This window comes from Bubalus kerabau, chromosome 13, assembly GCF_029407905.1.
Source record: "Bubalus kerabau isolate K-KA32 ecotype Philippines breed swamp buffalo chromosome 13, PCC_UOA_SB_1v2, whole genome shotgun sequence".
Lineage (NCBI taxonomy): Eukaryota > Metazoa > Chordata > Mammalia > Artiodactyla > Bovidae > Bubalus > Bubalus kerabau.
In genome coordinates, this window is record NC_073636.1 from 52,417,394 (window position 1) to 52,444,834 (window position 27,441).

The 27,441-nt window shown below is 41.8% G+C and overlaps 1 protein-coding gene across 1 annotated transcript in view; it reads left to right on the forward strand.

Annotated features, from left to right (window-relative positions):
* DNAAF9 (dynein axonemal assembly factor 9) overlaps positions 1–27,441 on the forward strand; it is a 220,709-nt gene that overhangs the window by 178,663 nt on the left and 14,605 nt on the right. Inside the window, exons 29-33 of the mRNA XM_055544328.1 lie at positions 829–917; positions 2,570–2,728; positions 5,223–5,348; positions 16,264–16,301; positions 26,762–26,897. Coding sequence (XP_055400303.1) covers positions 829–917; positions 2,570–2,728; positions 5,223–5,348; positions 16,264–16,301; positions 26,762–26,897 — 548 coding nt within the window. The remainder of the gene's footprint in view (positions 1–828; positions 918–2,569; positions 2,729–5,222; positions 5,349–16,263; positions 16,302–26,761; positions 26,898–27,441) is intronic.

Below are 27,441 nucleotides of genomic sequence, written 5' to 3' on the forward strand. Positions count from 1 at the left end.
ACCAAGGGTCTGGTCAGAGGGGAGGTGGGAGAACTATTTCCCACAAAAGACGAGGAATCCATAGCCATCTCTGTGCTGATGTGACTAGTTCAAGTGGTGAGTGCCACCAAGCTGAATTTTAGTCCAGGCCTGTCCCAGTGAATCTTGTGTATTGTTAAATAAAACACATGTAAAGGAGCCCTTGCCATGTTGTGTCACTGACATTGTTATCCTTCAGCAAGTACATGGTTCCCTTCCTCCTCTGCTTGACACCTTCTTTGTCAGTAGATTTCTTGAGTTGGAATGTCTCCCTACAGATAGCCCTGTTTTCATGTAGTCATGTGCCAAGGTTAAGAAAGTTCAACCTGGCTCTTTTCCCCATTAAGACTGAGAAGTGCTTTCTCGACCCAGTTTGTTTCTTTACGTCAGGCCATGTGGCTTGAAAGGCACAGGCCACTCACCTCTTTCACTGAGTTTACCACACCAATTTAGCCTATGGCATTTTTGTCCCAGACCTCCTTTCCTCCCAGTATTTTCCGTTATACTTTTAACTGATCTAGTCACAACCTGCTCCATGGAAATTATCATGGTAACACTACATTGTATATGGTGTTTGCTGTGTGCCAGACACTGTTCCAAGCACCTTGTTTACATATATTAACTCAGTTAATCATCACAGCCACCCTGCAAGGTAGGTTCTGTAGTGAACCCAAGGTCACATAGCTAGTGAATGCTGGTGCTGAGGTTTAAACCCACAGAACCTGGCTTAAGAAGTCAGTTCTCTTAACCTGTTACACAATGCTGCCTCCCAGTTGAATCACAAACCCATATGGCTTTTCTTTCATGTAGGTAATTATCAGCATTGTAACTGGTCTCCCAGGCTGTCACGCCAGTGAACTCTGTGCTTTTCTGGTCACTCTGCATAAGGAATACGGCAGGTTAGTATGGCTACTGCCTTTGCTTTGGGGAAAGGGGTTCTATGCCTGCTGCCTGTGCACTGGGAAACCTTCAGCATCCACTGACCTTTGGTGTAATTGATATTGGCACAGTGATCATCTATCCATTTGTTTAACACATTTATACTGAGTACTTTCTGTATGCGAGACACTGCTCTAAGTATAGGGGACAAATGTACAAAACAGACTAGAAAACAGGTGGTATCTCTGCCTTCATGGAGCTTGTATTCTAGTTTTGGAAGATAGGCAATTAACCAGTTAAGAAAAATAGTACATTAGCTAGTGAAAAATGCTGTGGAGAAAATAAAGCTGAGAAGGCTATAGGAGAGCTGAGCTGGGGGACTGATTCCAGTTTTAATTGGGTACTCAGGGAAGTGGCTCAGACGGTAAAGAGTCTGCCAGCAGTGTGGGAGACCTGGGTTCGATCCCTGGGTTGGGACGATCCCCTGGAGAAGGAACTGGCAACCCACTCCAGTATTCTTGCCTGGAAGAATCCCATGGATGGAGGAGCCTGGCAGGCTACAGTCCATGGGATCGCAGAGAGTCAGACATGACTGAGCGACTTCACTTTATTCACTCACTCAGGGAAGACCTCACTGAAAAGGTGACATTTGAGCAAAGGCCTGACAATATAAAGGGATGAACCTCTGGATATCTGGGCAAGAGACCTGTTCCAGCAAGACCAGCATGGGCAAAGGCCTGGGAATTATCACCAGATTGGTTAGAACTTGAGAGCTGGTGGATGTGATCTTTCCATGGCCACAAAGGAACTGCATGAGTTTAGGTGGAACTGGGACATACTGGTTTAGATAAAATTGGAGAAATCATTCACCCATGTCTTCCATTTGGCTGACAGATTGCTAAACAAACCTTGCTGACTGAACCAGGCTTTTAATATCTAGTCAGTCTTCCTCAAAGTAAGGCAGCCTGCAGGAGACCATATAGAAGAACTGAGAAGACTAAAATCACCTAGGAGTTTGGGATTTTAGAGTGGGAGATTGTGGGGGTTGGGAAGATGAGTTTTAGAGAGATAAAGGGGAAATATTAGACCTCCTTCATAAGTACTCAATAGCTAACTAGCTCCTTCCTCATTTCCATTGCTTATGTTCTGTAAACAGTCTGAGTGCTTCACCTTACCCATTATTATTTTTATTTTTTGGCTGTGCCATGCAGTTTGTGGGATCTCAGTTCCCCAACAGGGATTGAACCTGGGCCACTACAGTGACAGTACCAAATCCTAACCACTAGGCACCAGGAAACTCTTCCCCTACCCCCTCATTCCTTATTCTTGGCAAGAATTTTACTGCGAAGTGGACTGAAACTATTTTTCTGAATGGCTCTTCAGAAACTGACTGCCTGTTCAGGAGTCTTTCTCAACTCTGAAACCTGTTGATCATGTGCTTCTCTGACCTTTCTCCCTATGACAGAGCTTTTTGTGCCAAAAGCTCCAATAGAAGTGATTTCAGGGTACAGGGCTCCACACCCAGCCAGTGCCCTCTACCTGTTTCTGGTAGTATTGCTTTCTCCTGTATGGGTTCACAAGACCAAGTCTGTGGAGTACTAGTTGCACTTGAATCCACTGGCAGAACCTTTGGGTCAGGCCCTCATGCTGAGATTATACTTTCCATTTCCAGGTGGATGGTATACCGTCAAGTCATGGACAGCTCCGAGTGTTTTCATGCTGCCCACTTCCAGAGATACCTTTCCAGTGCCCTGGAGGCCCAACAGAACCGCTCTGCCCGCCAGTCAGCCTATGTCCGCAAGAAGACCAGACTACTGGTGGTATTACAAGGGTGAGCCCTGGAAGTATTTTGGGAATAGTGGGGTAGTGTGGTGACCTTGCCATTATTTCATGTGTGGTTGAATTGGGGCACAGAATAAACTCCACATATGCACGAGAAGTGCCTAGTGTCTTTAGCAAGCAGGAACCGCTGTGGCCATCCTGTGGCCCAGAGTGACTGGTGAAGATGACACGCAAGTTTCAAGTTTGGCTTCAACGTCACATATCCTCAAAAGGCAGAGAATTGGGGAGGTTTTCTGGGCAAGATTCTTTGATAATTCTTCTAACAGTAGTGGTCCCTAAGCCTCTTCCTTTGCCACCGAAGCAAGCAAGCTTCAGCTTTTTCAGTCCTCCTCCGGTGGAGTTGCAGACAGTCCCCACACTCTAGTCTCAAGCCCCATCCACAAAGTGGCTAGGAAGGAGGAAGCAGGCGCGTCGTCCCCTGGGCCCACAGGAGAACATGCCAGATCAGGAAAACATGGGCTGTGCTCTTCACTGCTGTCATTATAGTTGGTAATAAAGAAGCTTTTGGCAGTTCTCACAAAGTGCTTTTGTGCTGTGCTGTGGTGTTTTGTTTTGTGCTCATAATAATTAGTATTTGCAACTGGCTAATTGTTTCCAGTAAAGAATAGGCCCGGTTCCAAAGCCCTATTTGGTCTCTTGGATGTGATGGTAAGAATTGGAGGAAAGCCAGGCCAGTGATGCTGCAGGAGGCAAACAGGAATGTGTCCCCTGCCAGGCTATCTTTTCTCTTATTTAGATCTTGTTCTTACATCTGCTTTGGGCTTCCCTTCTGTTGACTCTACCTGTGGGCTTAGGTTGTGGAAGCCACAGAGCAGGAAAGCTAGAAACCACTTGTTTTCCATCATCTCTAATAATCAAAAAAATAGGTTGGCCCAGTTTCGTCACCTCCTGCCACCTTTCCAGAGTTGAACGTCAGTGGGGGTATGGACCTGGAGTCAAATTTGGTACCTTGACATTGTATAGCTGAGGTCATTTCCATCTTCTCTTACTTTAGAGAGTATTTTTGACTCCCCGTCTCTGACTGTACAAGTCTGCATAAGTGCCAGCTGTCCTTGCTGTTCTGGACTTCAGTGACAGTGTATGGCCAACCCACTTGTACTCTCAGAACCAGTAGTTGCCCAGTCACAGCCCCAGTACACTAGGAACATCTGATGGATTTCCTGCTGTGTTGCTCTCTATGACAGTGTTCTTACAGATGGGGCCCATTCCCCTGAGGCTCAGCAGGGAACACATGGCAGACTCAGTGTAGCATGTCCATCTCCTTGGAGCTGGACCTTTAAGCCCAGTATTGAGGTGAGGGGACACCCCAGAGGCTTCTCAAGTTGAGAATTTTATTTCTTGAATACGGCCTTTATTTTGATTTATAGAATTCTATGCCATCGGGCAGAGTTTTTTCTTGTCCCTACAGTGGCCTGGTCGCATTCTACTTACTGCTGCAGGTAAGCAGTGATGTTGAGCTTTGACACCAAGTGGAGTATTAGGTTGTTGTTTTAAAAATTGAATTAATGTATTTTTAAATGATAAAATTTTAGAAATGGTGGACAGATTAGTGGCTGCCAGGAACTGGAGATGGGAGTGGAGGGCGGTGGGGAGGTGGGTATGGTTATAAAAGGGCAACACGGAGGGAGCTTTGTGGTGTGAAACTGTTTAGTATCTTTACTGTGGTAGAGGAGCCTGCACAGGTGACAGAATTGTATGGAACTGAATACATATACAAATAAGTAGAACTGTAAAAATCTGAGTCTTAAAAAGTTAATTTTAAGGAATTTGAGGGACTGTGTTAGTTTATACTCTAGAATATTATAAAAATCATTCTTTATCTACATTTAAGACAAAGTATCTCTCAAAACAAAAATTGAATTAATGTAAAATGAGGCAAAATTGCAGGCTTAAATTACAAATATGAAATAGAGCCCAAAAGACACTTGTATGGAATATCTGTTGTATCAGAAGAAAGAAAGGTAAAGTCCTGCTGGGCTTTTTTTGTTTTTAAATAAAGAAAATACTGACAAGAAAGAGGCAACATGAAGAGTTAGGTTTTTGCATTCATCATGCAGTTCGGGCAGTTCAGCCAAAGTGGCCAGGTACAGACTCAGCAGCTGGATCACTGTGCTCCCTGAAATGAAAGACTTATTAAAGAAAACAGATCAATGCAGGAGCTCTTAACTTGATGAGAAAATACCAAGTCCTGCCTCAGAGCCCCAGGGTCACCTGCAGGCTTCTCTGAAGTGGGTGGGCAGTAGAGCTCTTCCTTCCACTCACTCTTGCACAGTTAGAACTAATGGCACTCGGAAGTACAGAAACACTGTAAACTGCAGGGGCTCTAAATCATGAGGTGACTTGACCCCGAGGAGGCCTGTTGCTCTCTCCTCTTTTGGTTTCCTTCTACCCTTGCTCCACTTAGCCACTCAGCAAGCGTTCCCCTCTTCTCCCACTCTGAAGCTCCAGTCCAGTAAACTAACTACTCCCTTTTTTCCCCCTAGCTACACAGATGTTATTGATGTTGTCCAGGCTCTGCAGACCCATCCAGACTCAAATGTCAAGTCCTCCTTCACCATTGGTACCATCACAGTGTGTGTGGAGCCGCTGAGCTGCTACATGGAGCACAGGTAACGTACTTAGGACCACCTCCAGCCCACTGGATGTGGTGTGTTTAAATGTACAGAAAGCTATTTACCTCCCACCTACCAGTAGGCAACGCATTTTTATGTGTTTGTCTTTTGAAATGCATCAGTTTACCCTCGTGGTGTTTCTGTTTTTCAGTTGCTAAGTCATGTCCGACTCTGCAGCCCTGTGGACTGCAGCATGTCAGGCTCCTCTGTCCTCCAGTGTCTCCCATGTACTCAAATTCATGTCCATTGAATCAGTGTTGCTATCTAACCATCTCTTCCTCTCCCACCCCCTTCTCCTTTTCCCTTCAGTCTTTCCCAGCATCAGGGTCTTTTCCAATGAGTCAGCTCTTCATATCAGGTGGCCAGAATATTAAGAGCTTCAGCTTCAGCATCAGTCCTTCCAATGAGTATTCAGGGCTGATTTCCTATAGAATTGACTGGTTTGATCTCCTTGCAGTCCACAGATTCTCAAGGGTCTTCTCCAGCACCACAATTTGAAAACATCAGTTCTTTGGCATTCAGCCTTCTTTATATTCCAGCCCTCACATCCCTACATGACTACTGGAAAAACCATAGTTTTGATCATACAGACCTTGGTTGGCAGAGTGACATCTGCTTTTTAATATACTGTCTAGGTTTGTTATAACTTACCTTGCAAGGAGCAAGCATCTTTTAATTTCATAACTAGAGTTGCTATCTGCAGTGATTTTGGAGTCCAAGAAAATAAAATATGTCACTGCTTCCACTTTTTCCCCATCTATTTGCCGTGAAGTGGTGGGACTGTATGCCTTGATCTTAGTTTTTTGAATGTTGAGTTTCAAGCCAGCTTTTTTACTCTCCGTATGGACTGGCATCTTCTCACCACTTTTCTTTGTGCACTAAAAAGTCACCCTTCTAGGATAGTGGGACTTGAAATAAATTCTCCCAGAAAAGAAGAATACCCATGGCAGGCTTTTCTTTTCTTTATTGCAGGGAAGGGACCTTCTGTAATAAGGCACTTGGAGTACCTCACAGATACTTTTTCATGTGGTTAAGCCATCTTAAAGCATCTTACCTCAGTTAATGACATTCATTCTCACTACCAACAAATGAACTTTTTTTTCCTACTTTGGAAATAATATGACAACAACAAAGAAAATTGGGTAATAATTCACCCGTAATCTCACTAACTCAATGTAATATTATAATTTTTGTGAAGTCCTTTTTTATCTTTTATATGCATACTTTTTTTTAACAGTTGTGATGTACATAAAGCTTTATATCTTTCTTAGGTTAACATATAAACATATTATGTAAGTGAACATATATCAGTCAGTCAGTTCAGTCGCTCAGTCATGTCCAACTCTTTGCGACTCCATGAACCTCAGCACACCAGGCCTCCCTGTCCATCACCAACTCCCGGAGTCCACCCAAACCCATGTCCATTGAGTCGATGATGCCATCCAGCCATGTCATCCTCTGTCGTCCCCTTCTCCTCCTGCCCTCAATCTTTCCCAGCTGCGGTTCATGGGGTCACAAAGAGTCTGACACGACTGAGCGACTGAACTGAACTGATGATCAATTTTATTACTCTGTATTCCCATTCCCAAATTGCTTTCTGAGTGGGTTTTATAGTTTATACTGCCTCAGTGGTATCTAGAATTATTTATTTCATCATCAGAGAAGTCCCCACTGAGAAGTTTCAGACATTACATTTTCCCTTTGTAGAGCTGTTTGGAGGGCTCCCCTGTTAGCTCAGCTGGTGAAGAATCCACCTGTAATGCAGGAGACCCCAGTTCAATTCCTGGGTCAGGAAGAACCCCTGGAGAAGGGATAGGCTACCCACTCTAGTATTCTTGGGCTTCCCTGGTAGCTCAGTCGGTATAAAATCTGCCTGCAGTGTGGGAGACCTGGGTTCGATCCCTGGGTTGGGAAGATCCCCTGGAGGAGGGCATGGCAACCCACTCCAGTGTTCTTGCCTGGAGAATCCCTGTGGACAGAGGAGCCTGGCAGGCTGCAGTACATGGGGTCACAGAGTTGGACACGACAGAGTGACTGAGCACAGCACACATATCACAGAGTTGTTTGGGGCTTCCCTGGTGGCTCAGATAGTAAAGAATCTACCTGCAGTGTGGGAGACATGGGTTCAGTCCCTGGGTGGAGAAGATCCTCTAGAGAAGAGAATGAGAAGGAACTGGCTACCTACTCCAGTATTCTTGCCTGTAGAATTCCAAGGACAGAGGCTGCAAAGTTTCCTTTCTCTGTAGCCTTTAGTAGAATATTTCTAAGAATGTATCCAAGATATGTTATCATGTGGTTTTTCTGATTAGTCCATATATTATTAATCATCTCCTGGCAACTGATTGATCTATCCTTAGATCTTCATCTGAAAAAGCTTCCTTCTTATTTGAGTCCTAAGTTGATATCTTTATACTTCTCATAGAAATTACATTAAAAATTACTACCCTAATTGTCTTAAGTGATCCTAAGAAATGTCTTTACCATTCTCCCTTCTCATTAGCTCTGCTTTCTCTAGGTTCTGCTTTCTCATTAAAAAAAAAAAGCTATTTTTCCTTATACCTCAAGGTAGGTTATTGTAGTGAATTCTGAGCATCACCATTGTACTTGAGAATGCTGTGTAGACTCTTATATGCCACTTTTTCTACCATCCATGCCTCTTCTTTTTCTCAAGTTTTTAGTTAAAGATGAATCAAGCAGAAAGAGGTCTAACATGGGACTGGACACTATCAGAGATACTAACATAGAAAGGTAGGAAAAGATAGTAATAAGCAAAGAACTAGACAAATACTGTTCTATACCATCGAGAAAAAGTTAAGAAGAAAAACTAATAGAGTGGCGTGGGAAGAGTTCAAGAAAGAAGTGTTAAAGGTCTGGGGAAATGGGAAGGCGGGATCTTCCTGTAGTAATGAAAATGTTTCTAAAATGAAATTGTGGCAGTGTTTGCACAGCTCTGTAAATTTACTAAAAAAAAACAAAACAAAACATTGAACCGTACACTTTAAATGAGTGAATTTTGTGCTATGCTGATTATATCTCAATAAAACTGTTAATTAGAAACAATCAGGGACTTCCCCATGGCTCAGTGGTAAGGAATCCACTTGCCAGTGCTAGAGACATTGGTTCAATCCCTGATCCAGGAAGATCTTATATGCCGCAGGGCAACTAAGCCTGTGCTCTGGAGGTAGTGAGTCACACCACTGAGCCCACATGCTGCAGCTGCTGAAGCCAATGTGCTCTAGAGCCTGTACTCCACAGCAACTTTTCCCTAGTTGCAATGAGCAGAGAGAAGCCTGCTCATTGAAACTAGGGAAAAGCCCACACAGCAACAAAGACCCAGCACAGCCAAAATATAAATTAAAAAAAAAACTCATTGCACATCGAGTCAGAGGTTACTGATTCAATCCGTGGTTGGGGAACTTTTCCCTAGTTGCAATGAGCAGAAAGAAGCCTGCTCATTGCAACTAGGGAAAAGCCTGCACAGCAACAAAGACCCAGCGCAGCCAAAATATAAATTAAAAAAAAAAAAGCTCACTGCACATCGAGTCAGAGGTTACTGATTCAATCCATGGTTGGGGAACTAGGGTCCTGCATGCTCTGTGATGTGGCAAAAAAAAAAAAAAAAAAAAGACTAGAACGTTATTAAATAACATTAATCTCATTCCATTAAGAAAAGAATTAGGGTGGGAGGGAGGTTCAAGAGACAAGAGGAAGGGGAAATATGTATACTTATGGCTGATTCACAATTGTCATATGGCAGAAATTGTAAAGCATTTATCCTCCAATTAAAAATTAAAAAAGCAGTAACACATTTACTTAAGAAAGTCTAAAATGAATTGAAAAAGGTAATCATATGCAAAAACATAGAACACTTTACTAATTGTAAAATTTTAAAAATGGTTGGTAAATTTCTTTAATTTCTGATATAAAACTTAAAGGTAGAACTATTAAAGTAAATATAACATGGACTTCCTTGGTGGCACAGTGGATAAGAATCCACCTGCCAACACAGAGAACACTGGTTCAATCCCTGGTCTGGAGATTCCACATTCCACAGAGTGACTAATCCTATGTGCCACAACTACTGAACCTGCACTCTAGAGCCCACGAGCAGCAACTGCTGAGCTTTCGTGCTGCAACTATTGAGTCTTGTATGCCTTGGAACCCATGTTCCACAAGAGAAGGCGCCTCGATGAGAAGCCACCTCAGTGAGAAGCCACACACCACGACAAAGTGTAACCCCCACTCACCGCAGCTAGAGAAAGTGCACGAAAAGCCACAAAGACCTAGTGCATTCAGAAAATAAATATAAAAAAACATGCTAATGGATACACAATACATATATGTATTTATTAAAGTATTATTAAATGACAGAAGTAGTAAAAAGATTAAGTGACCAGTGTTAAGCCCATACATTTGTAAAAAGAAAAAAAGTCCAGGAATTCCCTGGAAGTTCAAGAAACCTAGATGTCCATCAACAGATGAATGAATAAAGAAGTTGTGGTACATATACACAATGGAATATTACTCAGCCATAAAAAGGAATGGATTTGAGTCACTTCTAGTGAGGTAGATGAACCTAGAGCCTGTTATACAGAGTGAAACGGGCAGTGAAAGTGCTGAACCTGTGGCCTGGGTTCGATCCCTAGTCGGGGAACTAAGATCCCACCAGCTACATGTCATGGTCAAAAAAAGAAAGAAAAGAAATCCTTATAAGGCCAACTGTGGTAGATTAAAATTCTGGCCATACATTAAAATGTGTATATTATCATATGTGAAACAAATCGCCAGTCCAGGTTTGATGCATGATACAGGATGCTCGGGGCTGGTGCACTGGAATGACCCAGAGGGATGGTTTGGGGAGGGAGGTGGGAGGGGGGTTCAGGATGGGGAACACATGTACACCTGTGGCGGATTCATGTCAATGTATGGCAGAACCAATACAATATTGTAATTAGCCACCAATTAAAATAAATAAATTTATATTAAAAAAAAATTCTGGGCATAGCAAAAGCAGCCCTTCCCATCGGGACTTAAGTTGAATCTACTTTTCACCCTTTGAATCTTGGCTCAGGCATTGTGACTTGGCTTTGGCCAGTGGGTCCTCAAGAAGCATGAAACAAGCCAAGGCTTGAAAAGCATTTTACACTTTGGGGCTTGCCCTCTCTTGCTTCTGGGAGTTAAGAACCACCATCTGAAGAGGCTGTTGGAGGGTGAAAGACCATGTAGATAGAGAGCCCCAGCCATCCATTCCTACCATCTAGACCAAGACCACTGTTGGGCCTGTGAGTGAGACCATCTTAAAGAGTCATCACCCCCCCTAAGCTATACCCAGGCTGAAACAACTGCCCATTCAACCTATAGAATCATGAGAAATAATAAATCATTCTTATTTTAAGCCACTTAGTTTTGGGGTGATTTACTATGTTGCAACTTGTGTAGGAAAATAGGTACTTTCGTATACTTTTTTCCCCCATACTGTTGATAGGAATGTAAAATGATTTAATCTCTTTGGAGTCAAATATGGCCATTCCATTGCTAGAATTTTATTATACAGTCATATTTTTAGAAATGTGCAAAGATATATATGTCTATATAGGGGTATTTGTTTCAGGCTGAATTTTTATTTTTTATTTATATATTTTTTTTAAAGTTGTGAGTTTAAATTTTATTCAGGGTCTTTACTGAGGACTATAGTCCAGGACACAGGTCTGAGGAATTTAGGCAGAATAATTAATTCTGAACTGTAGAGGCCACTCCAGCATGTTTAGTTGGGGAGGAATTTACTAATGGACAAAATAGCTTGAAAAGCCCCTGGGAGGGTCAGACTGTATTGATGAGGCATCCAGGTGGAACACTCAAACTTCAGTAGCGCTGCCCCAGTGAGATCCCCATCAGGCTGTCTGAGGCTATCTCAGTCACTTCTTCCACCAGAAAATGGAGTCTGCTTCCAATACATCCCCTCATTCACTGTGTTCTTTGCTACTTGGAGTCTCGTTGGTAAAACTTAGGTCATATGCTTATACCAGATGGCAGGAAGGGCCAGAAAAGCAGTTTTCTGCCATTTATTTGAAGGACAAGCTTCCTCAATCCAAGTCTGGGAAAAGTGTTTAGAAGGTATGGACAGTCTGAAATATAATAGATGTGCTCTATGGTGTTCAAGACAATAATGTTAATAATATCAAATGGAAATAACCCAAATGCTCATTAGTAAGTGGTTCAATTTGAGGATATTCATATAATGGAAGCAGGTGGCACAGTGGTAAAGAATGCCTACCAGTGCAGGAGACACAAGAGATGCAGATTTGATCCCTGAGTTGGGAAGATCCCCTGGAGAAAGAAATGGCAACCCACTCCAGTATTCTTGCCTGGAAAATCCCATGGACAGAGAAGCCTGGTGGGGTATAGCCCATGGGGTCACAAAAATTCAGACACAGTTTAGTGAATGAGCGTGTGTAATGGAATACTATGCAGGCATTTTTTTAAGTTAGGTAGATTTTATGTACTGATATGGAAAATGCCCATTTGTGAAGTGAGAAAAGCAAATTACCAAAACAATATGTATTCTTTAAATGTCTGTATGACTAAACATAGAAAGTATCTGGAGGAATACATCCCAAACTGTGAATAGTGGTTTCTTCTGGGAAATGGTTAGTTCCTTGGGGGCAGATGTTGGATGATGTGTAAAACATTTGATATTTTATAGTACCATGTATATTGCTTCTTTTAATATAACAGCTTTATTGAAATGTAATACACATATTATAAAATTCACTGTTTTAAAATGTCCCTTCCAGTCACTTCCCATTTCTTTTTTTTCCCAATCCCTGGCAACTAGTCTACTTTCTGTTTCTGTGGATATGCTTATTCTGGATATGTTCGTATATGTTGCCTTTTGTGCCTGGCTTCTTTCAAGGTTCATCTATGCTGTGGCATGTGTCAGTGTTTTGTTCCTTTTTATGGACAAATATGCCATTGTATAGATATATCACATCTTTTTTATCCACTCATCAGTTGATGGACATTAGAGTTTTTTACATTTGGCTATCATAAATATACTGCTATGAATGTTTATGTTTAAGTTTTAATATGGTCATATGTTTTTCTGTTCTCTTGGGTAGAATTGTTGGGTCATATAGTAACTATTTAACTTTTGGAGGAACTACAAACTGTTATCCAAAGCCATTGCACCATTTGCATCCTCACCAGCAATATATGAGGGTTCCCATTTCTCCACGTCTTTACCAATACTTGTTATTGTCTGTCTTCAGTAATATTACAGTTTTAGGGGCTTTCCCAGTGGTCCAGTTAAGAATCTGCCTTGTAATGCAAAAGAAAGAGGAGGAAAAAAATACATTACAGTTTAGAAAGGAGGATGATATGTATAGAAGGAAAGGAATTGAGCTATCATTTGTTTTCTGCTGTTTTTTAGACACTGTGATGCTTTACCTCTTTCAGTCCTCAAAATCCCTTTAAGTATTTTGGGAGGCATTTAAGGTAAGCATCATTACCATGTTTTACCATGAGGAAGCTGATGCTCAGAAAAGTTAAATAATTTCCCGAATGCCACATCCATGGCATGTACACAGTCAGTCATGATATGGGGTGGGAAGTACTATAATAAAAAATTCATGTAATTTTACAAGAATTGTTAAAAACAGTGATATCTCAATGAGAAGTTGCATAAATGTGCAAGTCCGTGTGTTGAGTATTTTCTTTGCAGCTCTTTAAAGTGAGTAACTTAATGACCCTCTAGCCTGTCAGAGGTTTAAAATACGAGCTTCCAACCTGTGACTGGATAAGATGCATGGAGAGGGAGCATTGCTCAATTTTGTCTCAGATGCTACTGGTATGAATTGCTGTGCACTGCTGTGGGAAAGCAAGCAGGACACTGAGAAGGGCTTTTAAGGCATATACTGTAAAGTCACAGGAACATCATCGAAAAACCTACAAATAATAAATGCTGGAGAGGATGTGGAGAAAAGGGAACCCTCTTACACTGTTGGTGGGAATGTAAATTGACACAGCCACAATGGAGTTTGTGGATGGAACAGTTTGGAAATTTCTTTTAAAAACTAGGGATAAAACCTACCATGTCATCCAGCAATCCCACTACTGGGCATATACCCTGAGAAAGCCTTTCTAAAAGACACATGTACCCCAGTGTTCATTGCAGTACTGTTTACAGAAGGCAGGTCATGGAAGCAATCTAGCTGTTCATTGATAGATGAATGGATAAAGCAGTTGTGGTACATATATACAATGGAATACTATTCAGCCATAAAAAGGAATGAATTTGAGTCAGTTCCTAGTCAAGTGAATGAACCCAGAGCCTGTTATACAGAGTTAAGTAAGTCAGAAAGAGACATATGTCGTACATTAACGCCTATATTGGAAATCTAGAAAAATGGTCTTGATGAACCTGTTTGTAGGACAGCAGTAGAGACAAAGACATGAAGAACAGACTTGTGGACACAGTGAGGGAGGCAGAGAGGGAGATGAATTGAGAGAGTAGCACTGAAGCATATGTAAAATAGATAGCCAGTGAGAATTTGCTGCATGACACAGGAAGCTCAAGCCAGTGCTCTGTGACAGCCTAGAGGGGTGGGATGGGGTGGGAGGTGGGAGGGAGTTTCAAGAGAGAGGGGTCATATATATACCTATGGCTGATTCATGTTGATGCATGGTAGAAACCAACACAACATTGTAACAGTTATTCTCCAATTATAAATAAATTTAAAAAGTTACAGGCACTTACTTGAGGGGACAGACATTTTCTAAGAATGCATTTGTGGACTTTCCTGGTGGTCCAGTGGTTAAGAATCTGCCAATGCAGAGGACATGGGTTCAATCCCTGGTCTGGAAAGTTTCCACATGCTGTGGGGCAACTAAGCCTGAGCACTGCAGCTACTGAAGCCCAAGTGCCCTATAGCCCGTGCTGTGCAACAAGAGAAGCCACTGCAATGAGAAGCCAGCACACTGCAACTAGAGAGTAGCCCCTACTCACCACAACTAAAGAAAGCCTATGCATAGCAATGAAGACCCAGCACAGCCAAAAGTAAACACTTTTTTTAAAGAATACATTTGCTCTGCAGCTGACCCTTCAGTGGACTATGAGTACAGTGAAGTCAGTGAGCTCTATTCTTGGGAGACTCAAGTGAGGATCTCTCTCTCTTTGTTCTGGGGCTCCTAACCTTATTCAGAGCACATCGGGGTTCCTCTGTGGAATTCTTTAGAAACCGTGAAGGAATCAGGCAGGTGAACTAGATCCACAGCCCAAAGTTTTACTTACCCAAGTGGCTCACTCATCCACCAAATTTGGTTCCAAATGGTGTGTGTCTGAGCATTGTCAAACTCAAATTAAAAAATGAAGATTTGCCACCACCAAGGAAATTGCAAGAGAAAAACTCCCCTAAGTGTTTTGAACAGCATTAATACCTGCCAACTGGACAAGCAACAATTCAGAGGGTGACTTCAGCAAACATCTTACTTGCAGGGGTAGACAGCACAGGAGCTTTGTGGTGTTAAACAAACCTGGGCCCCTGTGTAAACCCTCCCATTTCCTAGCTGCAGGTAGGACCTTCGGAGAAGGCAATGGCACCCCACTCCAGTACTTTTGCCTGGAAAATCCCATTGATGGAGGAGCCTGGTAGGCTGTAGTCCATGGGGTCGCTAGAGTCGGACATGACTGAGCGACTTTACTTTCACTTTGCACTTTCATGCATTGGAGAAGGAAATGGCAACCCACTCCACTGTTCTTGCTTGGAAAATCCCAGGGACGGGGAAGCCTGGTGGGCTGCCATCTATGGGGTCGCACAGAGTCGGACACGACTGACACGACTTAGCAGCAGCAGCAGCAGGTAGGGCCTTGGGCCAAGTGCTTAGCTTGCTTAGCCACCATGAACCCACTGTTTGCAGCTTTTAAGTACCCAAGGCACAGGGTGGATGTGAGAATAAAATTGTATATATGAACTGCTTGCCCAGTGCCCAGTCAAAGCCTTTGATGAAAGATAGCTCTTATTAGTATTGGCTTTCTTCACCAAGAACAGCACTGTGGTGTTTTAGAAGTTTTAAAACACTAAGAATATTGAGTTTTTCTCTGGAGCTTACTACAGAGCTACAGTTGTTAACTCATACTTTGAATTAGTCTATCTATTAGTCTATCCTCAATCTATTCAGTCAGTCTCCTACATTTCATTCACCATTCGAGTTTAGAATAAGGTTAAAGGGTGCGGGGTCTTCTGTGGTGGTCCAGTGGTTAAGAATCCTCCTTGTAATGTAATGTAATCCTCCTTGTAATGCAGGTTTGACCCCTGACCCATGAACTAAGATCCCACATGTTGTGGGGCATCTAAGCCTGTGTGCCACAGCTAGAGAGTCTGCATGCCATAATGAAAGATCCCGCTTGACACAACACCAGACACAGCCAAATAAATAAACAAACACTTTTTAAAAAAGATTAAAGGGGAACCCGGATTTAGTTGTGCACATAACAGGAAATATGGCAACTTTGTTGTTGAAGGCCCTTGGCAGAATTAGGCAAGTGTAATTTTTCTCATTTTCCCTTGAAAGTTTCCCTGTACTAACAGGACAGTATCTCTCCAGGGTAAAAGAAAAAGACCAATCTCTCTTTCTCCATTTCCTATAGTCTTGGTAGTTGAACAGGAATCTCCTGTTCAACATTCCACCAAGAGTTGGCCATGTTGGGACTCTTTTAGGGTTTCTGGCTTAGGGAACTCTGGTTCAAAACTATGAATACCTTTTGAATAACCATGGCCATCCTTAATGTTCAGTGTTGCCTGCCAGTTGCCCCACTGAGTAAGCCATTTTATATGTTAGTGATAGTCAAAATTTTGCGAGAAATCAGTGAAAATTCTGAGATTAATTGTTTTAAATATTTGTTTTCTCTCCGTAGATTCCTGTTTCCTAAATTTCTTGACCAGTGTTCGCAAGGTAAGCAATGTGCTCTACATCCTGCTTGCATGCCTTTCAAAGTCTGTTTAGAGGCAACAGACTTTTCTTCATGTTCCCACCTACCATTCTGAAATCTAAAACAGAACTGATCCAGGGAAAACTGGCATTTTTTGCTGTTATCTTATTTGATAGGTGGATTTCTTCTAAGAGTTTGTCTCAATGATAATAAATTGCCATGTCAACACCTCTTTTGAGCTGCGCTTAACTCTGCCTTCCGTTCCAACTAATGTCAGTTGACTGAATAAGTATTCCTAGCCTTCGAATCAGCATGATTTTGATGCATTTCTCCTGTCCCATGAGTGCAGAGTATGGCCCAGTAGAACCTTCTCCTTTAACCCTCTGCTGCATACACTGAGATTTTCCACATCTGCTTATATATAGAAAAATCCACCTATCTTTAGGTTGTACTCAACCTTGCATTGTCCTACCATCTTGCAGTCTGGAAGCAGCACTTTTTAGTCAGATTAGCTATAGTGGCTGGAAACCCAGAATAAATTCTAAATTTCCTACAGTAGTGATAAAATGCTTATTGTTGTCAGAAGACCTGGGGTCTGGGCTTCCTGAAGCAGCCCAGCAAGTAGAAATCAGATGGAAGAAAATAACTCAGTGTCCCCAGCACAGTTCTGCCCTGCTGATCCCATTGCCAGTCTACAGGGAATGGGGACAACAGAGCATTAGCAGAGCTGTTGTCTTGGGAAAGAGCTGAGCTGGAGGCTGTGCAGAGCAGGAGACTGGGTCACTGGAGAGAAGAATTTATGTGTTCGGCTGCTGCACTGAGGAGTCTCAAGTCCAGCTTTTTAGAGGCCCTTGTTGCTTTTTAGGCACTGCACCCTAGAAACAGAGTTGAATGGAGGTTAGCTGGGTCTATCCACAGGGTCCACCCAAGGTAGATCAAAGAGATTTTTGAGGGGCTGGGTCAATAGGATGTGGTAACAGGCTGGATGGAGGACATTGAAACAAGACGTATCTGGAATGACTTCTAGGTTTCAAGCTTGGGAGATTGGGAAAGTTGATGGTACATATCCTTGAAATAGACTACATAGGAAAAAACATAGGTCCAGGAGATAACCAAGGAGAGCTGTCTGGTCCTTTGATAAATGCTTGGAAGTCATCATCAAAGCCAAGGGTGTGGGCTATAGTCTGCCCCATGTCCACCACCTGATCACATGGTGTTTGCCACCCTAGTGCCACTTGGCTTCTTGACACTTTCTCCTTCAGTGGCCTTCTCCCTTTTTTGCATGTGGGAAAAGCGATCAGGCTGCCTTGGCAAAGAACCTTAGGGAAGTGCTCTATCTTTACCATCCATGAACCTGGGCCAATATTCCAAGAGGATAGCCCTTTTAAGCCAAGACAGGATGAGTTCTGTCTGGCATTTGGTAGGCATATTTCATTAAAAGAGCCTTCCAACTCATTGTTCAAAGGCAATGTATGTCAATTCTGTGCTTATATAAAGAAAGCTAGGGTGAATTCCCTGGTTGCCCAGTGGTTAGGACTTGGTGCCTTCACTACCACAGCCCAAATTCAGTCCCTCGTCAGGGAACTTAAAGCTAGGGATGTGATCAGATGTGGACAGGTGCCTTTGAGACCATATATGCTGTTTTCTGAAGTGCAAGGGGCTGGTTAAGTGGTAGTGCCTTAGTAAACATCTTCCCCTTACATCTGGGCACAGAGGACCCTATAGACTAATCTGACCTGGTTCACCATGAGCACTGGCCTTCTGGGAAAACAGGAGATAAGGGCAAGTATTTCTTTCTCCTCGGAGATTTAGTGCCTCTCTTAGAGGTGGAATCTGCCACCGGTAGACAAACATTTCATGTCCCCAGGGAGCATTTGCCTCCTTTGCTCCTGTTCATAAGTCAAGCTCTGATTCATTGCTTTTATAACAAGGGATTATTTTACAGTGAGAAAAGCACTGTATTGCAACCACAAAATGATGTGTATTACAGAAATCCAAGGATTAGGGAATAATCTCAGTGCTGAAACGACCAGCACAGCTCATTATAATGCTAGCTTTAAAGCAGAGAGCAGACATTTTGCTCCCATGATCTACTTTTAGAAGTATCTATATGGTGGAGGAAATGGCAACCCACTCCAGTATTCTTGCCTGGAGAATCTCATGGACAGGGCAGCCTGGCTGGCTACAATCCATGGGGTCGCTAAGAGTCAGGCACAACTTAGCAACTACACAGATATAGAAGACAAACTGGTGGTTACCAAAGGAGAGACAAAAGTGTTGTGGGACAAATTACGTGAATGGGATTAAGAAATTAAAAACTCCTGTGTATAAACAGCAACAAGTTTATATTGTATCAGATAAAGAATTATAGCCATTATTGTATAATAACATTCAATGGAGTATAATCTGTAAAAATACTGAATCACTGTGCTGTATACGTGAAACTAGTATAATATTGTAAATCTTCTATACTACAATTTAATAATTAAAAAATTATCAAAAAAGAAATATCTATAGATTTTTGAGGTTTGATTTCTTCTAGGCTGCTGGAAGCCTTTAGCCAGACTGAGATGGTCAAACAGACCTCAGAGATGTTTCTCCACTTTTGGGAATGGGCCAGGCCAGGCTGCCTGCTCACTCACAGCCCAGGCTTGTGAGGCATTGGCTAAATCAGAGTATCCATTCCTTTGTACATAGCAGGAGGATGGCCCAAGCAGGATGAAACTGCCCACGATGGCCTCTTCACCTTGTGCTCCAGATAACTGCTGTACCTTGCCTTAATGATGGCATTTCCTCTTGGCAGGTAGCAGTTTGCATAGCTGGCCTAAGGAATGCTGGGGATAATCCTTTTGCTTGTTTCTCCATAAAGCAAAGCCCCTTTTCTATGTCCAATTCCTGACCTAGAATCCAAAGCCCACAGGGTTTGTCTACATGATACTAATGGGGAAACAGGACTTTGAGAAGGTGTCTGTCAGAGACTCAGACCCTAACTTTTTCTCAGGCAGGCCAAGCCTGTGCTTGTGATTCTGGTGCATGCTGCTCAGGTTGGCATGTTTGCAGTAGACTGACTCTTCAGTTTCTTTTGCCCAAGAAGATACTAAATAGAATCCAAGGGCCTTTGCAGATCTCTCAGCCTTTCCTGGCTCCTCACTGCAAGATACACCACAGCTATTCTTGTCTTCACCCTGGGACTTTCATGGACCCTTGCAGGAGCTGGCTCTCATAACTGCCCTCTCTGGAATGTGCTGACCCTTCTAGAACCCTACCTACTTCCCCACTGTGCCACATTCTGGGCCTGGCTGCCTAGTCTTGTCTTACTTAGTTTCCAGAGGCCCCAGCCACTTCCTGTAGCTGCACCAGGACATGGGGTTCTGGCAGTAAGCTCACCAGACTGTCCTCATTGCCTGCCCGCAGCCTCCAGAGTGACCTTTTTAATGGGAATGGAAGCACAGGCACTGCCAGTGCCACCTTTCTTAGGAGGCTTCTCTGACACTCTGACTGCAGATGGTCCATCTTAATGTTAAAGCTTATGACAAGGAAGCCATGTGAGCAGCCTTTTTAAAACTGAATAAACAAAAAGTAAACATATTCTACATTTGAATTTCTAAGTCTTATGCTATTACCATATCTAAGCCATACGTGAAAACCTAGGAGATAGACGTTGTAAGTGTGGAAGAAGTTGTTAAGAAAATATGGTTTTGTATATTCCTGTATACTTGTATATGCATAGACCATCTGAGGAGACATACCCCAAATCTGCTTATTAGTGGTTGCCTCTGGGGAGAAGTAAGGTTCAGGATGCCAGAGAAAGGAAGAAGAAACTTTATGCTGAACCCTTTCATACCTTAATGAATTTTGCACCAAAATATGTATATCTAATCTTAGCTACCTTTTAAAATGGCTGTCTGATGAATGATACTTGCTCAGATTTGCAAGTGGGAAAATTTTTAGCATGTGGGTACCCACAGCTTAGTTGCTTAGGCAGCTGCCTCAGAGGTCAGGTTGCACATGCCTTTTATTAGTTCATTTATTCATCTGTTCAGCAAATCTTTATCCTATACCTGCTCTAACCCAGTCCTAAGGGATTAGGAAAGTCTTCTGGAAGGATGCTGTTTAAATTGTCTACAACCTGAAGTAGGAGTTGGTCCTTCAAAATAGAAAGGAGGGAAAAGATAGTTCCAGACAGAAGAAACAGCAGGAAAGAAGACCTGATGGTGACTAGAGCCTTGAAGAAGTGCAGCATGCGGGTAGGTCAGACTGGCCAAAAAGTTTAGATATCAGCCTACAAGTAATGGGGATGCTGTAAATGTGTTAAGTGGGGAAATGATTTGATCAGATTTATGTTTTTGAAAGATTACTCTGACTACAGGAGAAAGAATGAATTGAAGTAAAGGAAGCCTGGAAGTAGAGAGAATGAGCACAGAGCTAGTAAAGAGCAGTGGTCTAAACTAGGCAAATGGTAGCAGGGACTGAGAGTGGAGGATGGACTATGGCCCAGGTTTGGGGAATTCAGCAGTCAGTGTGACCTTACCAAGTGACCACTTGAATGTCAGGGGAAGCCACCGAGAAAACTCACCTTTGAATCCTCAGAGGTCTCTCAAGCACTCTGCAGAGGCAGATGGGCTGTATTTGCCTAAGGCTGACTGACTTGCTGTGGAGCACTAACACATACTTGAGAAGGGCAGGACTCATGTCTCTGAACCAAAAAACCAATAGATTCCCAAACAGCTTGTTAAGCACCCAGGAAGCAGATTCTGTACTCAGCAGTCAAGCCTTACTTCCTGACATTTACAATCTTAGACATATTGTATACCTTTTGTGTACATCATGCTAAATGCCGGGCTGGATGAATCACAAACTAGCATCAAGATTGCTGGGAAAAATAACAACCTCAGCTATGAAGATGATACCATTTTAATGGCAGAAAGTGAAGAGGAACTAAAGAGCCTCTTGATAAGGGTGAAAGAGGAGAATGAAAAAGCTGGCTTGAAACTCAACAGTTGAAAAAAAATCAAGATTGTGACAAACAGAAAGAGAAAAAGTGGAAAGAGTGACAGATTTTATTTTGGGGCAAAATTTTCATTTTTCAAAATCATTGTGGATGGTGACTGCAGCCATGAAATTAAAAGATGCTACTCCTAGGAGAGAAAGCTATGACAAACCCAGATCACATTTTAAAAAGTAGAGACATCACTTTGCCAACAAAGGTCTATATAGTCAAAGCTATGGTTTTTCCAGCAGTCATGTATGGATGTGAGAGTTGGACTATACAGAAGGCTGAATGCCAAAGAATTGATGTTTTTCTAATTGTGGTGCTGGAAAAGATCTTGACAGTCCGTTGGACCGCAAAGACATCCAACCCAGTCAGTCCTAAAGGAAATCGACCTTGAATATTCATTGGAAGGACTGATGCTGAAACTGAAGCTCCAGTACTTTGGCCACCTGCTGTGAAGAGTCAACTCAATGATGCTGGGAAAGATTGAAGGCAAGAGCAGAAGGGGACAACAGAGGATGATATGGTTGCATGGCATCATCAACTCAATGGACATGAGTTTGAGCAAACTCTGGGAGATGGTGATGGACAGGAAAGCCTGGCATGCTGCAGTCCATGGAGTCACAAAGAGATGGATATGATTTAGCAACTGAACAATGACAACATACCCTTTGTGTATGCCTTGTCCCCATCGTAACACATGACCATTGACATGAATCTCCTAACCCCTGCTCCCTGGTTGTGAATGGAATATAGTTATGAGGTTAGAGTCAATCTTTAGAGTTTGGGAACACTTTTTAAGTATGATTGGTGAGAGGAAGTATCACTGACTTCTGCCCCAGACCAGAGGCAAAGGCCGAGGCCAGGGGTCCTGGAAGCTGCTTTCAAACAAGTGATAGCCACTCATCTAAACCATGGGCTCAGTAATCTAGGCTGGTGAGAGTCACGTGACTTAGCTTCCTGTGTGTTGCTGTGGCTAACTAAGGTCCACGTGCAATGGCCATCCCTGTCCGTCTGAGGAATGGATCAGTCCAGTCTCCTTGGTATAGATGGTGGTGCTGGTGGTAGTGTCAGGTTACGTTTAATGAGTTCTTTCTTTCTGTAGCCTGTGATAAGCATTTCACTGCTAACCTGGAGGTACATGTTCCCATCTAACAGAAGAGGATTTAGGGCTCAGAGAGAAAGTTGAGCAGCTTGCCTAATGTTACCTATGAATAATTAGTAGAACCCAGAATTCAAACTCAGATTTTCTTGACTCTAAAACTCCTGCTTTCATCTTTATACTGTCTTTTTTTACAAATAAGAAGAAGATAAATAAAAAATATAAATCATATTTTAAGCATTGCCCATGTTATTCAAAGGAGCTCTCCTAAGTTTAGAGAAAGGGAGACAGCAGGGTGGCATGAGGGGTGGATTGGACTGGTAAGGTATTAGAGAAGATCTTAAAGAAGAAGTAAGCTAGTGAACAAAGTACAGAATAGTATATAATATGCCACTAATCATGGGGGAAATGTATATATGCACATTTGCTTGTATAAACTCGGCATATACCTGGAAGAAGACTGATAAATGTGGTTGTCTTCAGGAAAAGGTAGTAGGTAGCTGGGGAGAAAGGGAATTTGTTTTGTCTTGTGAACTTTTCCATACATTATGACTTTTGCCCTCAGAAACTAAGTATAGCTAATTTTTTAAAAAACCAAACACTTTATTGAAGTAAATAGTATTAATGAGTCCTCTGTACTGAATCTTATTATTCAGAGTCCTAGTTACACGGTTATTTAGGAAAGCTGAAGTCTTAGAACTTAGAGACATTGCTGCTGCTGCATCGCTTCAGTCGTGTCCGACTCTGTGGGACCTCATAGACGGCAGCCCGCAAGGCTCCCCCGTCCCTGGGATTCTCCAGGCAAGAATACTGGAGTGGGTTGCCATTTCCTTCTCCAATGCATGGAAGTGAAAAGTGAAAGTGAAGTCGCTCAGTTGTGTCCGACTCTTAGCGACCCCATGGACTGCAGCCTACCAGGCTCCTCCATCCATGGGATTTTCCAGGCAAGAGTACTGGAGTGGGGTGCCATTGCCTTCTCCTTAGAGACATTATGTGAACTAATTATTTATAAAACTAGTCTCTGTTAGTGAAAAGATTAATGATGAGCATTAAATCTTTTTAGATACAAGACTAATTACAACATCTATGAGAATGCTATTAAAAAATAGAATATAAATGTTGAAAATCTCAAAAACCTATAAATGAACTCATATTTAATAAAATATTAGGAAGCAGTAAGAGAGAGAGATTATCTTTACATTTTCTCAAGTGGGAGATCAGTCAATTTTAAAGCTGTTAAATCAAGTTATAAAGAGTATTTATACTCTTTAAAGATATAAAAATATCTACTTGGAGAAACTATAAAATTATCAATATAACCAGCCAGAATGTGATAGTGGAGAAATGGGATGAATTTAAAGGTATATGAACTTCCCTGTCTCATGAGGAAAACTCAAAAGACATTGTTTAAAGGTGACAGGATAGCTATCGTAAGAACTTAAAACAGACTGTACTTATCAGAAGGAACGCAGAAAACGATGTAGAATCATACTGGTAAAGGTTTAAAAAAATGTTTTTAAACAGAATTCAACATAAACAAGGTGATAGAACCAAAGTACCATTAAATATTAAGTGGGATGTGCTGTGCGCTCAGTCATGTCCAACTTTTTGTGACCCCATGGACCGTGGCCCACCAGGCTCCTCTCTGTCCATGGAATTCTCCAGGCAATAATACTGGAGTGGGTTTCCATTTCCTTCTCTGTAAGTGGGTTAAACACCTATCAAAAGAAAAATTATCTCAGGTTAAACCAAAAAATCAAATCTAAATTATATGATGTTGTACACAAGATCATCTAAAACTACGGATGGTGATAAAAGAATGGGCAAAGATATGACAGACGAATGCAAACAAAAAGAGGTGATGTTAATAACAGCAGAGTTGAATTTGTTATTGTTGTTCAGTTGCTAGGTCTTGTCTGACTCTTTGCCACCCGAAGGGCTGCAGCACACTAGGCACCCCTGTCCTTTACTGTCTCCTGGAGTTTGTTCAGGTTCATGTCCATTGAGTTGGTGATGCTATCTATCTCTTCCATGGCTACCCCTCCTCTAAGGGAGGCCATAATCTTAGTTTTTTGTATGTTGAAGTCTTATGCCAGCTTTTTCACTTTCTTCTTTCACGTTCATAAAGAAGTTCCTTACTTCCTCTTTGCCTTCTGCCATTAGTGTGGTATAATCTGAATATTTGAGGTTGTTGATATTTCTTCCAGGTATCTTGATTCCAGCTTGCGCTTCATCCAGCCCCTCATTTTGCATGATTTACTCTGCATATAAGTTAAATAAGCAGGGTGACAATATACAGCCTTGATCTTTTATCTTCTTCATCCACTAATGGACACTTAGGTTGTTGGTTGTTTCTATAGCTTGGCTATTGTGAATAATGCTGCAATGAACATGGATGTGCAAATAGCTCTTCAAGATAGTGATTTCATTTCTTTCTGATGTAAGCCCAGAAGTGGAATTGTTGGATCATGTGGTGGTTTTATTTTTAATTTTTTGAGGACTCTTCATCCTATTTTTCATAGTAGCTGTACCACTATAGCGTTTACATTCCCAAAAACAGGGCACAAGTTTCCCTTTTCTCCACATCCTCACCAACTTTTGTTATTTCTTGTCTTTTTGAAAAACATAGCCATTCTAACAGGTGTAAGGTGCTATCTTATTGTGGCTTTTTAAAATAACGACTTAAGCATTCAGCTTAAGTTTGAAAAAGAACAAGAACTTTTTTTAAAAAAATTGAAGCTGTAAAACAGTATCTAGCCTGTTAAAGAACACTATGGAAAAAAAAAAAAGAACACTATGGAGATTCTATTAGCAAAATCTAGACTACAAGAAATATACAAGAAGCAGTTCTTCAACAAATAAGTCACAGAGAAATAAGAAGAAACTATAGATTGAAAGCAAATTATGTGATATATCAATGAAATATAATATAGGGGCTTTGGTTCCTTGTTCCAAACAATTAACTCTAAGAAAATATTCTTGAGTCAGAAAAATTTTAATATGGACTAGATATTTTATATTAAGAATTTATTGCTTAATCATTCTTTTTTTTTTTTTTTTTTCAAAATTTATGTATTTACTTATGGCTGTGCTGGATCTCTGTTGCTGCCCGTGGGCTTTCTCTAGTTGCATAGAGCAGGGGCTCCTCTTCACTGTGGTAGAGGGGCTTCTCATTGCAGTGGCTTCTCTTGTTGTAAAGCACTGGCTCTAGGTGTGCTGGTTTAGTAGTTGCAGCAAGTGGGCTCAGTAATTGCAGCTTGCGAGCTCTGGAACACAGGCTCAGTAGTTGTGGTGTGTGGCCTTTGCTGCCCTGCAGCATGAGGATCTTCCTGGAGGAAGGATTGAACCTGTGTCCCTTGCACTGGCAGGCAGACTCTCAGCCACTGGACCACCAGGGAAGCCCCATTCATTTTTTTAAAGAGTTCTTTTCTTATGGTAATACATACTGAAATATTTTGGATTCAATAATAGGACATCTGTTATTAGCCTCAAAATCATCCCCTGGGGAAGGCAAGGAAAGCCGAAAAGGTGGGAGTATGATATAGAAGAAATACAATTAGACAAATGTTGGTAATTCTTGAAGCCAGGCGATGGGCACATGGGCATTCATTACACTATTGTTTTCTATTTTTGTGTATGTTTGAAATGCTCACATTATTGTCAATAAAAATGGTTGAATCATACAAATGCAGGTGACATTATAGCAGAAGTGGTGTGTATGCAATGATCATAGCCATGTAGAATAAATACAAAAAGATACTATAATTGTGTTGGCATGCTGGGATGTGATTAAATTCTCTGATTTCCAGATTATCAGTAGTGTCATAGTGTCATGGATTTTACTTCTGTATTTTCACAAAAGTATGGGAGTGATTGTGGCCCACTCCACAGCATCTCTTTATATGGGCCACCCTTCCTTACTGTGTCACTCTGTAAATATCTTTGTTAGAACTTACCTTGTAATTGTAAGTCCATGGGTGAGCCTTCTTGACTGTGCACTCTTTAAGAATGATTAGCACCTGACATACGGTTTGTGTTGGTAAATGTCTGTGTTCTGAACTGGTGAAAGTCATTGGCAGCAGTTCTAAGGAAGTTCATGGGATATGGAAAGGGCCATTTGATGAAAAAGCTCCAGGTATCAAAGTGAAACTAAGAAGACAGAGGAGGTTAGGAAGAGGGGCAGCTGCAGAGCTGAGGCCATTCACTTCCAGAGGCTGCAGAAAGAACGGAATGATGGCTGTTGTATCAGTATTGAGGGGCAGGGGTGTCTACATGAGGGGCTGCTAAAAGGGATGATCAGGCGAGGGAGCCAGGGGCTCACATTTGTGCAAATCCTCAGCCCCAGTCAGAACTCTGAAGGCTGAACCGTTTTTGATTTTATCCCCCAGGCCTGGTTAGCAATGTGGTATTCACCAGTCACACTATGGAGCAGAGGCACCCTCTCCTTGTTCAGCTGCAGAGCCTCATCCGAGCTGCCAATCCTTCTGCATCCTTCATTCTTGCAGAAAATGGGATTGTCACCAGGTAAACTTAACAGTCACTTCCCTCTGTAGGACCAACCACTTTCTCAGATACAGCATTCTGTCTGTGACCCATTGGGTCTTTCCATTGTATCTAAGACCTGAGCATTTACAGAAGCCAGGTCTTGAAGAAGTGCTTTTGATGTTGTATAGAAATCACCAAGAGGATTCCCACATGTCAGTATCCTGTACTGTTTTGAGATGTTTTGTTTTTGATGCATTCACATTCTCATTCATTAAAGGATTCAAGTCAAGACTCTCTTAGTGTTCTTTATGTTAAGATATGAGAGAAGTAGCATAAAAACATAGGGAAATTATATCTTTTAATTTGTAGAGTTAGGTTCTAGTTACAACCTAAAAATAGAAAATTAGTGACTTTTTATGTAACGATACTAAAAGTTGTATACTTTTTATATAGTTTTGACCTTTGAGCATTGCAGATATTTTACATATTCAAAAGTTAGGTCAACAAGGAGGAAAAAATACAAAAAGTGAATCTATCTGTATATCAAAGTAATAACACCCATACACACACAAAATAATTCAAG